Genomic DNA, 14,503 nt, shown 5'->3' with positions numbered 1-14,503 from the left:
AGGGCTGGCTTTGCTTCCCTGCCCCTTGCTCTTCCCTACCCATTCCTTTTTTCCTTATTTTAGGTTGTAAGCCTGCAGGAAGGGACTGCCTTGTTTTCATTGACTGTACATAAACTGCTCTTTGAGCTTTTTCAGCTGAAGAGTCAGGTAAAGATTAAATAAAGAGATAAAAGAATACCAGTCCAGATTATGTGTCCATACAGCCCACGTTGTCGCTCCTGGCTAGCGATTGCTCTCCAGGGTCTCAGGCAGAGAGGTCTTCAACACCCCCTGATATCTGCCAGGGAGTTAACCTGGGGCATTCTGCATGCAAACTATGTCCTCTATCCCTGAATTATGGCCCCGCCCTAAGTAAAGAGGTAGCAAAATTTTCTAGGCACCGGCTAGAAGCAAACAGCCTTGTGTGCTTTGACGCAACCCAGTCACCAGACCCAGCTACTGCGCACCTGGATTTTTTGAACCCCCCATGTATAAAAGCTCAGGGCCACAGTAACTATGTGGACAGAAGCATGTGGTGTGTCCCCACACAGGTTTGGTTTTTACCCCAAATCTAGCTGGATTAGTGGAAGGGAGTTTAACCTACAGGCCATTTTCCTGATCCAAGTGCGACCTGTGCTGCTTTTCTTGCTGTGGAAAACAGAAATCCAGTATATACACAATGCAAAACAGCTGGTGAAATGAGGGGCTGATTTTGATCAGGAAAACTGTCTGAGAGAAAAGGTTAAGCACCTTTCTGCACCACCGCTGCTCTGATCAGACGCAGAACCACCTGCAACCCCATTAAAATTAGAACAAAAAAACCGCCAAGCCTGGTTTGGCCCTGAGAAATAAAAGCTAGCATGATACTAGTTACTAGATGTTGACTGAGGCAAGGCTTGACCAAGGGGAACATTCTCGCTTGCTGTTCACACACAGCGAGGCTGTAATCCCAGTGCAGCTACAACAGCTGCTGAGGGTGGAAAGGCTGTGGCCGAGTAACATAGCTCAAGGCAAGTGAGCTAAGCCTGGGCTTCAGCCAGAACGCGCTGAACTACAATTCCCATCCTACTGGCCATGCTGACTGGGGCTGATGGGAGTTGTAGTTCCACAACATCTGGAGGGCCACAGGTTTCCCCATCCTTGGGAAGGAGACATATAGCAGACACCTCCCTGCCTCCAGGGATGAGTTCCCCCCCAGTCTTTCCAGCCCTCAGAGGTGGGGTGGCGGGGAAGGAGTTTGCCTCTGTGAAGGGCACCACCCACCTACAGACGCACGGACCTACCTGGGGTGCCGTGTGATCCGAGTGGGGAGGCAGGCGGTTTTGGCTGTGGGGGGCTCCCTGAGATCTGTTCAGAAGACGCCGAGGCCAGCTGGCCAAAGAGGCTGAGGAGCTGGCTGTTGAAGTCCTGGAAGGAGGGCAAAGGGCTGGGGCTGTCGCCAGCGGGGGTCGGGGGCACCGGCGGGAGGCCTGGGGCGGCCAGTGAGCTCACGGGGGGAGCGAGCAGGCTGAGCAGGGACGAGAGCGGCTGAGCCGGAGCCCCGGAGCTGGGGGGTCCATTCTTGGCCTCCCCTGCCGGCAGCTGGTCCCGAGGCCGGGGGTGACGGGTCGGCGTCTCCTCCGGATGGGCGAGCCCCCCCGCCTGCCCCGCCGAGTGGGAGTCCTTGAGCAGGCGCAGGACGGTGGGAGAGCGGCGCTGCCGCCTGGGTGCTCGCCCGCCCACCATGGACAGTAGCAAGCGGCTGGGTAAAGTGCTGGCAGCCAGCTCGTCGGGACGCCCCCTGCTGGCCAGCTGGGCCTTGGCGGCTGCACTCAACAAGCTGCTGGCTGGGAAGGAGCCTGGGCCCGGAGGGTGGAGCAGCAGCAGGCTGGGCGGTCCTTTGCCTTCCGGGGCAACTCCTAAGGGCACTGAGGGCAGGTTATTGCTGCTTTGGTTGGTTAAGGCATTGGCTGGGGCCGCTGCGTCCAAGCCGGGGGGCCTGGCAGCCGGGCGGTGTCCAGAGAGGCCCTGCTCCGAGGAAGCCGAGGAGTGCCGAGAGCGCTGCGGGGACGGCTCGGCGCTGCCTGCCGGCGATGAAATGGAGGAGAGGGTGGTGGGGGCGGGTGAGCCTGTGGTGCTGGTCTGAGACCCCAGAGGCACCGGCCGGCTGCTCCAGGGGCCGCCCTCCTGGCTGGACGCCGCCTCATCTGGCGGGGGGAAGAGGAGGCAGCTGGAAGGGGGGTAGGGCCGGGACAGCGTGTCTGGGAGGGCCTTGCTGGGCAGGAAAGGCCCCCCCACAGCACTCAGTTCGGTTGGGAAGGACGGCCGGGTGTTGCCATTGGTGGTGGCAGGCAGGCGGCCTGGGAAGACATCCCCAAAGAGAGTGTTGTGGTGGCGGGGGAAAGTGGAGCTCGGGCTGGACCAGGTGTTGCCATAGCGATCCGAGGGGCACTGCTGGTAGAGTTCAGGGCCCTTCGCCAGGGTGGTGGAGGCTTTGCTGGGGAGCATCTGCTGTGGGCGACTGCTGGGCCCTGGTGTGGTTGGGTGAGGCAGCTGGGTCAAGCTGGGCCCTGGAAACAGATAAAAAAGCAACAGATGCAAAAGGAAATCACTGCAAAAGCAAACTGCACGGGCCTAAGCAAAGTTAATATTTCAGGGTTTTTTAAAATATATACTTTCTAAACCACTATCTTTGCATTAACTAATGATGATGGCAATGCAAGCGATGACTCTGGTGGTACTGGATGATGTGGAGCAGATACAGAAGACAAAAGTCACCAGATGCCAAAAAAAATATTAATGTTTAAGATAAAGCTGATGTCAAATACATTTGAGACGTTCCGAATTCTTCCTTGGGGACGTTGTTCAGCAGTTATATTGGCACTGCCCAAATCTGTGCTGTCTGAAGCACTATTTTTCTCACTGTTGAGGTACATGTGACTTCATATTACTTGTAGTGTGAAAGGATAAAAGTTATATCCCACTTTAGGAGTATCCACAGTGTTACTTGTTTTTCTTTACATGTTTCTTTTACTTTAAAGGTAAAGGTAAGGGGACCCCTGACCGTTAGGTCCAGTCGCGGACAACTCTGGGTGCTCATCCTGTTTTCCAGGCTGAGGGAGCCGGCGTTTGTCCACAGACAGCTTCTGGGTCATGTGGCCAGCATGACTAAGCCGCTTCTGGTGAACGAGAGCAGCGCACGGAAACGCCGTTTACCTTCCCGCTGGAGCGGTACCTATTTATCTACTTGCACTTTGACGTGCTTTCGAACTGCTAGGCGGGCAGGAGCTGGGACCGAGCAACGGGAGCTCACCCCGTCGTGGGGATTCGAACCGCCAACCTTCTGATCGGTAAGCCCTAGGCTCAGTGGTTTAGACCACAGCGCCACCCATGTCCCTTCTTTTACTTTACATAATCTCAATTATCGAACAACAATAAACATAAATAATTAGAGGGCCATTCCCCTTGTGTCTCTATAGGGTCGTTCACACATTACACTGAATATTTGTACAGGGTGTTTGGACACATGTGCAAGTGCTTGTGTGAAAAGAGTGTACACTTGCTGATTTGTACAGCTCAACTGCTGTGGACACAGGTATACAAACTGCACACTCACAGAATATTACAAGCAAACAACTTTATGAGCGTACAGATTAAATATTTGTGTACACAGGTTGAATTTGATGTGTGAGCACCCATTTAAGCAGGTCTCCTAAATGGAAAAAGTAAAGGTAAAGGGACCCCTGACCATTAGGTCCAGTCGTGGCTGACTCTGGGGTTACGGCGCTCATCTCGCTTTATTGGCCAAGGGAGCCGGCGTACAGCTTCCGGGTCATGTGGCCAGCATGACTAAGCCGCTTCTGGCGAACCAGAGCAGCACACGGAAACGCCGTTTACCTTCCCGCCGGAGCGGTACCTATTTATCTACTTGCACTTTGACGTGCTTTCGAACTGCTAGGTTGGCAGGAATGGAATGCAAATGGAAAAAGCCCAGAGCAAATGACTCACACAGGGGTTGAATAGGCTGGCTGGCTAAGCCAATTCCCAGTCCCTAGCACTGGCCAGGCTTACAGTGCTACCAAAAAGAACAGTGAAGGAATATGGCCCCGTGTGGGAGAACACAGTTACCTGGCCCCAGGTGTGGCAGGCTCAGGGGTCCATGGCTCTCCATGCTGCGGTACAGCGTGGCCATAGCCACAATTTTCCGCCGGTGGTTGCACAGCTTGGTCATGTCCTCGTCGCCCTTGCTTCCTTCACTCCCTGTCACCATTGCTGCTGGGTCGAAGTTGAAAACCTAACCAAGACGGGGTGGGAAGAAAATACTTAAAAACAGGAGGGCACCTGACCAGTCCAGGGGAACGAGGTGATAAAAAGAGACTGCAGTGGGAGTCAGGCCATTTCTTGTGGTCCAAGTTAGAGTCAATGTGGTGCAGTGGTTAGAGTACTGGACTAAAACCTGGGAGACCAGGGTTCAAATCCCCTCAGCCAGGAAGCTCACTGAGTGACCCTGGGCCAGTCACTGCCTCTCTGCCTGACCTACCTCACAGGGTTGTTGTCAGTGCTATTTTTCTAGAAAAAGAGGTGCCAGAACTCACCATAAACGCCTCCCTCGTTCTTTTAGAATGGCAATAGTGCCCACCTGAGAGGTGCTGGAACCCACCTTAAGAGGCCCAGCATGGCCTAGTTGTCAGGAATGATGGGGATTGTGGTCAATCGGTGCCTGGAGAGCCAAAGGTGCCCCAACCCTGTTTTAAACCCACCCTTCCTCCAAGGAACTCACAGAGGAGCATATATGGTTCTGCCCTCTGCACTACAACCTGGGGGTGGGGAGTTAGGCTGAAATTTTGAATGACCCGAGGATACCCAGTGAGCTTTGTGGTTGAGCAGGGATCTGAATCCTGCTTTCTCCAGTCCAACGCAGCACACTAATGATGACTGTTACCTTAATGACCCCATAATGCAAACTTGCGCTGATTCTTTCACTAATTCTTCTCCACATACAGTCATCCTTAAAGCAAGAAACTAGAATGGAGGGTCATCCCAATGGGTGGAAAGCAGCTGACCTTCAGAGAAAAACAGACGCCCACAAAGCTCCAACCTAAATTCTGCACCAGCGGAGACTGAATCCTGAAACCTGAATAAACTGTGCAAATCAAATCAATCTGCATACAGTTTGCACAATTAATTCTGTCTGTTAGCCCTGGGACAGGGGGACAAGCAAAGAGCCTCGGAGAACACTTAAGCAATGGCCCTCCTCACAACCCTCTGACCTCTTAGTCATCTCCCCTCTGCCTTCTTTCTCCAAACACCGTTCACATGTTTTCAAACGTGTCTTTGCATCAAAAAGGACTAGTACCTTGTTCTTTAAAAAAACGAAAGCTGAGATTCTTAGGGTGCCAAAGGCAGTCTGATTTCTACATGTGTGTGGTGTGGTTGCTCACAAGGGGAATACAAACAGCTCTGGTTACAACTGTCCCCTATGCAGCAGGTGGCTCTGTCCAGCCACAAAGGAGAAGAAACAATGGACTATCGGGTCGTCTAGCTCAGTATTACTACGCTGGCTGTGGTTCTCCAGGTTGTTGAACAGAAGTCTCTCGGTTCAGCCCTGAGGATGCCAGGGACTGAACTTGGGGCCTTCTGCCTGAAAGGCAGGTGCTCTACCTGCTGAGCTACGGCCCTTTCCCTTCCTGCAAAGGCAACTTCCCTTGAAATGAACAGCAGCAGCATGTGTGCCAGGTGTGTCCTAGCAGAGTGAATGTCAGCAAAAGGCCTGACTTGGGACTCTGTGTGAAGCACCCTGGAGCATCCCTATTTCCCCCCAGAATCTTCTGCAACATGCAGAGGTTCTTTGGCAAATGACAGCCGACTCGGAACAGGTTTCCCTGAGGTGGAGAGCTGGAAAGCCCCTGCACTGTGAAGAGCTAGGAATGTGCTGTTGGCAGAAGGGAGCCCTGGATGCACTGCCAGCTTCTGCTGCTGCTGAATGACAAGATCTGACCCCAACCAAGCCACACACACACTTTCTGTTCCTTTCCAAAATAGCTACTGGTGCTTAGTGTGGTGAACATGTCCCCGCTCACGGATCTAGCATGCTGCTCTTCAAATTAAAGGGCAGAATTTGGCAGAACTGTAGAGGGTCAGACCTTTTTCTAGCCTGAGGATCACAGAGCTGGAATGCCCAAGCCAAACAGGGCAGCATCCACCTCTACAGCAGAAAACTCTCTCTTGTATGTACTCTCTGCAAGCTGTATCCTGCAGCCTTGAGATATTGTGCAGATTAAGCCAATTTGCCTTTTTTCTCGTTTTGCCTCATTTAGTCTTCCCATAGGGAGCAGCAAGGAATCGTAGGATGCCGGAGCCCCGTCCTTAGACCACTAGAAATCTTATCCCACAGCCCCCCTTCTCCCGGTTTCTGTGACTCAACCAGGCTTTGCTCCCATACGTTTAAATGTGCCTTTGCAACACCAAAGGCTAGAAACTTCCTTTAAAAAGGCGGGAAACCTTTAGGAAAGTGAATGCCACATCCAGCAATTCTTTCCAGCACTTGTGCAAAATTGCAGCATCCACACAACACTCCCCATATTTAATTTCCTGTAATCTACCTCCACTGTCAGAGGCAGGATGCTGGGAATAGCAAGTGGGAAGAGGGCTGTTGCACTCAGGTCCTGCTAGTGAGCTTCTCACAGGCTTATGGTTGGCCACTGTGAGGATGTTGCACTAGATGAGCTGGTTTTCTGTATCCAGTTTCCGGGGCTAAGTTACAAAGCTGTGGAATGAGCTGCCACAAAGAGGTGCCTCCCCAGCCCACGTCTCTGGCCCGAATGGGCACTCTGCAGAAAGCAAGAACAGTAATGGTGGTAGTGCTGGGCTGGTGGCCCTTTGCAAGTCTAGGGTTCCCAGCAAATGACCAACTCTCCCGTTTTCTGGAACAAGGCCTGGCCACTAGCGGAAGAAGGGCCATGGCTCAGTGGTGCAACAGGTGCTTTGCATGCAAAAGGTCCGAGGTTCAAGCCTTGTCATCTCCAGGTCAAGTTGGCAATGTTCCCTTCTCAGAAAGCTCTGGAGAGCCCCTGCCAATCGGTGCAGAGGACACTGAGCTAGATTGGGTCCATGGGCTGACTCAGTGTAACACAGGCTTCCTCAACCTCGGCCCCCCAGGTGCTTTTGGCCTACAACTCCCATGATCCCTAGCTAGCAGGACCAGTGGTCAGGGATGATGGGAATTGCAGTCTCAAAACATCTGGAGGGCCGAGGTTGAGGAAGCCTGGTGTAACACATCCTCCAAAATTCCTACCGTCAACCTTTGTTCTCCTTTTGTTATTCTCACTACTTGGGCAAAGGTTGAAAACCTCCAGGCCAGAGTCTACTGCTGGCGGCAAGCACAGTTTTGGTTCTCTCTCCCAAGTTCTGTACCTTATGCATGTTGAGGGGACACTCCAGGCCACACTTGCACGTGCCGTCCGCCAGCAGGTATGCACGAGTCTGCTCCAACGAAGCCAGGCTGGTGCCGCTGGGACTATGGGGGGAGGGGAGAAGAAAGAAAGAAAGAAAGAAAGAAAGAAAGAAAGAAAGAAAGAAAGAAGTGTCAGGGGACTAGTACACCAGGGGGACAAACAAGAAGCTCACCATCGGCATCCATCTGTCTCCAGAGACAATGGAGTGCACCTCCGAGGGTGAAGTCAAAGTGTTGCGTTAGCAGCACCAAAGGGTGCAAGTCTGGACGCTGTGTATGGGGCTCCTGGGCTGCCCAGACAACAAGACCCCCCTCTTGGCCTCACTGATGTGGTCCAAAGGAAAGCAGAACAATACATTTGACACCAGCTTGGCTGCAGGAGTTGCAGGAAAGAGGCGTACAAAGTGCTATCCAACTGTCTTAGGGACTTGACTTTGGATTTGTGTAGGGTTTACTCCTTAGCCTCTTCGTCTCCTGAAGATATCCCACAAGGCCATGCAGGTTTAGGATCAGAGTTTCCCTTCTCCTAGATGGGCTGCCTTCCCAGGTGGATGAGCCCCATCTGCCCCATCACCAGATATAATGCCAGGCTTACCTGATATAGCGCACTCCACCCTCTTCCACCATGCGCTGCCAGCCCACGGGCACAGGTGTGACTGCCAGGCGCCCACCTCGATCCACAACAGAGCAATCATCGCCGCCATTCATTGTGCTCCCTCAGCACTTGGGCACCTGAAAAAACCCAGAGGGTCACCAAGATGACAGGCACAACCACCTTGCCTGGAGAGGGGTGGGGAAGGAAGGAGGGAGGGAGGGAGGGAGGGAGGGAGGGAGGGAGGGAGGGAGGGAGGGCATGTAACCCAGTTGCAAACTTCTCAGGCCAACCCTAAGCTGGGAAGGGTGCAGCCTAGTTGCACAGGCCACAAATGGCAAGACCTGATAGAATGGAGCTTACTTTGATCTAGGGACTTTAGCTGTCAGCCACCCCAGAAAATGTGGCATAGGTTTTGTGTAATCACCTCCAAGCACCCCGACATACACACACACCTCTACTTCCCTGGTGGACATTTTGGAAAAACAAAAACAGACACTGATTCTTTGGTAGCTTGAAAAGCTCTAGAAAAGAACCAAGTTACGCCATCAGCAGAATCACACAGCGGAGTGCTTGCAGGGCTGTACCACTACAGTTTGCATGTGGAGGAATCACTGTACAGAGGGTTTGGAGAGCATTTTTTGCTTCATTTTTAAGCATAGGGGAGCATTAAGAAACCCTCGACTTCCCCTACTACCACTTGCCATCTGAAGTGATACAGTCCCACAGGGACTCTGCTACATGATTCTTTTCAACACAGATCAGCCTTTAGAATGAGGAAAGGAGGTGATAGCAGGGTGTCTGAGGTGAATCGGGGAGTCAGGCGCTGCATTCCCCAAGCCCCCACTGTCTGTCTGTTTCCTCTGCCCCCTCCCAACACTCCCTGGGCAGCTCTGACCTACTAAACTCCACCAGGAGGGAGCCGTGAAACGGCAAACAGCTGGCTGATCCTTTAATCCCAGATCTGCTCTGCCGATGGCTCCTACCTGCTCATGGCTGCAAACCTCACGGCAGGCGGCGTTAAGAGTGGGCACGATCCCTTCAGGCACTCATAGCCCAGCAGTCTCTCTTCTGGGGTCCGGGTGGCGTCCAGTGCAGCGAGCTCACACCCACTCTGCGGCCACGCTAGCCTACACCTGGAATGGAAGGAAGACATTGTTATGCCATCACTAAGGGGGGGAGAGAGAGAGGAGATTCCCCACAGCCTTCCCCACGACAGGGACCGTGTGGGCCAAAGGTATTTGCTAAAGACAAAGACAATGCTCAAGACCTGCCTATTTCACCAGGGCCTTTGTCAGGTCTGCAAAACCCCTCATTAAGCTCAGAGATGAGGCACACTTAATTATTTTGTGCTGCAGAGGGTAGTCAAGCAAAGACTTCACCTGTAAAACATCGCACCCGATCACATCCTGGTCAACTCACTGCTAATCATCCTGGAGTTAAGACAACAGCAGCCCACCCACCCCTGGTTTTGAAATCCCAGTTGCTACGGTGGATTAGGATTTCAGCTTCACCTACCTTGTAAAGAATGGGAGAATGCGGACACCCTCTTCCCACTCTGACTGCAAGTACAAGAGACTGGTTGAAAGGGTATAAAGGGAAGCGAAGCCATGTAAAACCCTGGAGAACCCATGTGGAGATCCATCTTTGTCCACCTGACATCCATCCCTCCCCCCCCCCCAGGCAAAAGCCTTGGTCTACACATTCAACAGAATGAGATCATAACGTCCCCCAATATAAACATGTCTTTGCAAGTTAAAAGTTGGCACATTTAGCCCAGCTGCCGTGCTAGCTTTCTGCTTGCGGGGAGCTGTTTATGGAGGGGAGCACTCATAAATGTCACCTGCCACCTCAGAGCTTCGCCCACCTTATTCTACAGCACCAGGTCAACATTTCCAGAGAGGGGGTAACTAAAAGGCAGGAGTCGTGCCTACTGATCTGGAAGACTACCTTTACTACATTGGTGAGCCATATTCCTTCATGAGCAACCTTCCAGGGGCTGCTTGTCAGTGGCAGGTGGGGGCAGAGGCAAAAAGTGAGTGGAGCCAGAAGCAAATATGGGCAGAGCAATCAACGCAATTCTTACTTTTGTGTAGCAAACTACATTCCAGACAAACCCCAAAGTTTTCTATGCACCAGGGATAGGGATGCTGTGGCTCTCCAGATGTTGCTGGACTTCAACTCCCATCAGCCCCACCCAACATGGCCAATGGTCACGGATACATACAATGGTTGGGGTACAGCATCATCCTGAGGGCGCCAGGTTCCCCATCCCTGCTGTAGCACATCCACATAGAGGCATCTCTCCATCTTCCATCCAGGCAAGCATTCCATCCGCAGCTAAGATACCTTCCAGCCTGGCGAAAGTACTCAAGGAGGGCATGGAGCCACACTGGTGAGGGGCATGGCTTGGGAGAGTCCTGGGGACCAGGAGTGTCTTATTTGGTCTCCAGGCAGGAGGTTCCCCATGCTCAGTCAAATTATGCACAAAGTTAAGCTATAGACTTAGTCCCACCTTGTGGGACTGAAAAGGTGTTGTGATGGCCATCAAATTGGAGGGCTTTTGAAAGAGGAGCAAACAAAATCATGGAAGATACTATCACCAGCTATTAGCCATGCTAGCTAGGTTCCTGCTCCACCATCGGAGGCAGATTGCCTCTGAATACCAACAGAGCTGATCCGATGTTTTTATCCTTGCTGTGCTGCAGGATATTCTGCAATGTAGCAGTAAATTACCAGGTGAATAATAATAATAATAATAATAATAATAATAATAATCTATTATTTATACCCCGCCCATCTGGCTGGGCTTCCCCAGCCACCCTGGGCGGCTTCCAACAAAATATTAAAATACAATAGTCCATCAAACATTAAAAGCTTCCCTAAACAGGGCTGCCTTCAGATGTCTTCTAAAAGTCTGGTAGTTGTTTTTCTCTTTGACATCTGGTGGGAGGGAGTTCCACAGGGCGGGTGCCACTACCGAGAAGGCCTTCTGCTTGGTTCCCTGAAACTTGGCTTCTCGCAGCGCGGGAACCGCCAGAAGGCCCTCGGAGCTGGACCTCAGTGTCCGGGCAGAACGATGGGGGTGGAGACGCTCCTTCAGGTGAAGCTTTAGCCCATACTGCAGCCTCACACCAAGAAGCTTCAGCTGTTGATCTTCAACTCTCAGTAAAGGAAAAGAGTGGCTACCTGAATCAGTGCTAAAGTCCGCAACGGGACAAGTTTTTCTGCAGAGATGTGCAGATGTCATACAGCTGGTGTTCAGGTACAAAAGGTCAGAGAGCGTAAGAGGACAGCAGCCTTACAAGTCAGTTCAAAACAGATAGTACCCCACAAAATGCCTGCAGGTTACCAGCCCACAAACTTGTAGTACAGTTTACAGACCATCTTCACCCGCTTTCATAAAGCTTCTCTGACTGGTTCCCTGGAGGCAATTCTTACACACCCCAGACAGTCAGGAAAATTGTTATTTTGAAACTGGGAAATCTAAGCCCATTAAGACAGCTCTAGATTAGAGAGTAGGCTGTACAACAGGTCAAATACCACCTCAGAGCAGTCTTAAAACCCTAATGGCAAATAGAAGTCAACATTAGGGTTGCCAACAGGAAAACCAACAACAGCAGTGCCTGTTTTAGTGCCTTTAAAAGCTGCTTGATATGTAGAAATCAGAAGAAAGAGCAGAGCAACCATGGATCAGTTTAAAAGCTGACAACCATAGTCACCTCGAACAGCTCCATCTGAACATGTCAAACTCAGAAATCCAGGAAAAACATACCAGAAAGGGTTAATAATAGAGGCAGTAGCATGCCAACAACTGGCTCCATCTCTTGCCACTCATTGGTAGAGCCAGATGTGGGTGGGGTTAAGCCACTATAAAAATTAAGCCTCCTGCCTCAAGCCAACTAGTTATGGGAAGGCTAGTGGAGGGGAGAAGGCAGAATGCTAGCTTGCCCAACTGAGGAATCATCCTAGAAGGTTGAGACAGTAGGAGAGGTGAAACATTTCTCCCTTTCAGAGAGTTGTATGGTATTTCCTTGCAACTTCTGAGAAAGCAGGGAGTGATTTTTTATCTCAAAAACACCAAAGAGGGAAAGAGGGGAAACTGGAATGATAGCAAAACACCCTCCTTCTTTAATTAAGCAGGATTTGTCTTTCGAGACGGACAGATGCCAACATTATTTGTAGCTGCTGTTGAGACTAGGTACAGCATAGAGGGAAACCTGCATTCTGCACCCAGGAAAGCTCGCTGTGGGAGGAACTGTTGGGAAGAAACAGCCAGATCCTCAAATGACAGGGCACTGGAAAATGCTTAGACTCTCTTGGTTCTGCTCCTTGGGGATCCAGAGGTGGAATGTATAAAAATCATGTAAGGGCCCCATTGCAGAAGCCTATTCTGACCTGTGGCGAGAGAATGGGAAAGTGAATATTATGTTTGATATGTTTCATTGTCTAGCTATGTGATCTGGCTCTTCTAAAATGGCATGTATTTTCAGTTCAATGGCACGTGGAGAAAAGGGTAGGCCTCTCATGTATTGTATTGCTGGTACTCTGATTATTGAGACACAAGGCCAGGGCTGATTATATTCTGCAAGGTGTTGGACATTCTGTTTTTACCATTTTCAACAAATGCACATCTAGAATTTGCCCAAAACCACGACACAGACCAGAAACAGAGGAGACTCAAACACAGCTCTTTTGTGGCATACACTTCAAACCTATTTTGAAAAGCCCTGAGATACCTTGAGGAATGAAGAAGCATAAACTAGAGACAATAAGCCTTTGCTATTAATTGCCACTGCCTGGATTCATGCAAGCCAGTCCCCTTCTGCAGGAACCAACTGCTATCCAAATGTCCCATTTGGACATTTTACGTGCCTTGGCTACCCAGAAGTTTCCCAGTTAGATGAAGAACAAGCAGGACAGCAACATGACAGAACTTGTAAAAATATTGGCAGCAGTCCATCTTGAACTGGTGAGCAGCCAAGGGCAGTTGTGTGATTTGGAGAAAGAGACCCTAGGCTTGGAGGGGTCCCACGTCCTACTCTGCCTCGGACTTGCCACAGTGACCACAAGAAAACATATTCACCTCTTATTTCAGTCTGAATTATTCAGGAAGCTGCAGTCTCCTGAGCAGTCCCCTTTTTGTGCACTTAATACCTCTGAAATCCCACTTCTACTCAGCTCAGAGACCGTGTGTGTGTATGAGTAGGGGCAGATTTGGATTGGAGGAGAAGCTCTTTCCTTACCACCACACCCCCATTCAACAAGACCTGAAATTTATCAACACAAGAATGGGAAATGTGCAGATACCCAGTTCCTGTCGCTGTGTGAGCCCTTTTGTAGGAAATTATAGTTGTGGTTGGTCATCCTTCCTATCCAAAAGAACTTGCCACCTGCTGTTGGGTGTCTGAAAAGTGGGGAGGGGGGAATCAAAACTAGGGGCGGTGCTTCAAAGAGTGTTGGCCCTACTCTTTCCTCCACCACAGCAGCAGCAGCAGCAGCAGCAGCTGAATTGGGCAGAGTGAGGCCTGGACACCGCCTCCACCTCAAGGGAGGCAGAGGGCAGCCAACCCCTTTCCGACCTTAGCAGTTCGTGCGTGCATCCGGATTTTGGGTGGGTGGGAAGGTGCCTGCTGGAATCGCCGCCAGATTTCATTCCGGGCTTCTCCCCCTTGGCTGCAGGGAAAGCTGCCCTCCGAGAGGCGGCCGCCCAGTCGCCTTTTCTCTGCCCCCACCTCCCCGCTCCGAAGGCGAAGCTCCCATAACTCCGGCAGAAGTTTGAACTGTCAAGAGGAGCTGGCGGGGTGGGCGAGGGTGGGCCAGGGGCTCGGCTCCGGGCGCTGGCGTCCCCGTGCCCGTGCCCAGTGCGCCACCCGGCGCGGCTGCTGCCGAGAGTGCCCGGGGCCCCCTTGGCACTTACCTCGGTTCATGATGCCCCTTCCCCAGCTGCTGCCGCCGCCGCCGCCGCAGGCTCCAACTTGTCCCCGCCCTCCCGGGGCTCCGGGTGGCGCCCCCGCCGCGGCGGGTGCTGGGTGGGTGGGGGGTCAGGCTGCAGGGGACCGCGGGTGCTCTCCGCCCCCACCCACCCCCAGCGCCTGTCTCGCTCGCGCCCTCCCCCCGGACTCGGTGCCAGGAAGAGGAGGGGGTTGAGCAAGGAGCTTCCTCCCTGGCATGCGCACTGGGGGCCGGGGTGGGGGTGGGGAGCAGCCCTGGGAATTCCGCTCCCGTCTTCCTCCGCTGCGCGCTCAGGGCGCACGAGCGGCGCTTGGCGCACGGGGCTCCGGGTAAAACGCGGCCCGGGGCTCGGGGGCTGAGTCGAAGTCCCGGCGCGGAAGCAGGAGCGGCGCTGCAGGATCCCTGGGGCGTGCTGTCTTAATACCGCGCCGCCCCTCTCTTCTCCTAAGGAGCGCTGGAAGTCAAGCTGCCCTCCGTGGCGCCCCGGCTGAGCCACAGAGTGGCTGCAGAGTAGAAACCTCGGGGTCGCGTATTTCCTCGTCTCC

General features: G+C 52.5%; 1 protein-coding gene across 1 annotated transcript in view; it reads right to left on the bottom strand.

Annotated features, from left to right (window-relative positions):
• The window catches only part of MBD6 (methyl-CpG binding domain protein 6), a 28,773-nt gene extending 14,650 nt beyond the window's left edge, over window positions 1-14,123 (bottom strand). The window contains exons 1-6 of the mRNA XM_080989754.1: window positions 13,924-14,123; window positions 8,990-9,139; window positions 8,007-8,143; window positions 7,372-7,474; window positions 4,087-4,252; window positions 1,263-2,528 (exon numbers count right to left, since the gene is read on the bottom strand). Of these exons, the coding sequence (XP_080845880.1) occupies window positions 1,263-2,528; window positions 4,087-4,252; window positions 7,372-7,474; window positions 8,007-8,119 (1,648 nt within the window). The 5' untranslated portion in view covers window positions 8,120-8,143; window positions 8,990-9,139; window positions 13,924-14,123. The remainder of the gene's footprint in view (window positions 1-1,262; window positions 2,529-4,086; window positions 4,253-7,371; window positions 7,475-8,006; window positions 8,144-8,989; window positions 9,140-13,923) is intronic.
• Window positions 14,124-14,503: the final 380 nt, after the last annotated feature.

This window comes from Podarcis pityusensis (assembly GCF_964106645.2).
Source record: "Podarcis pityusensis genome assembly, chromosome: 2".
In the NCBI taxonomy this organism is placed as follows: Eukaryota; Metazoa; Chordata; class Lepidosauria; order Squamata; family Lacertidae; genus Podarcis; species Podarcis pityusensis.
The sequence above is the reverse complement of the archived record's forward strand: the minus strand, read 5'-3'. Positions and strand labels throughout refer to the sequence as shown.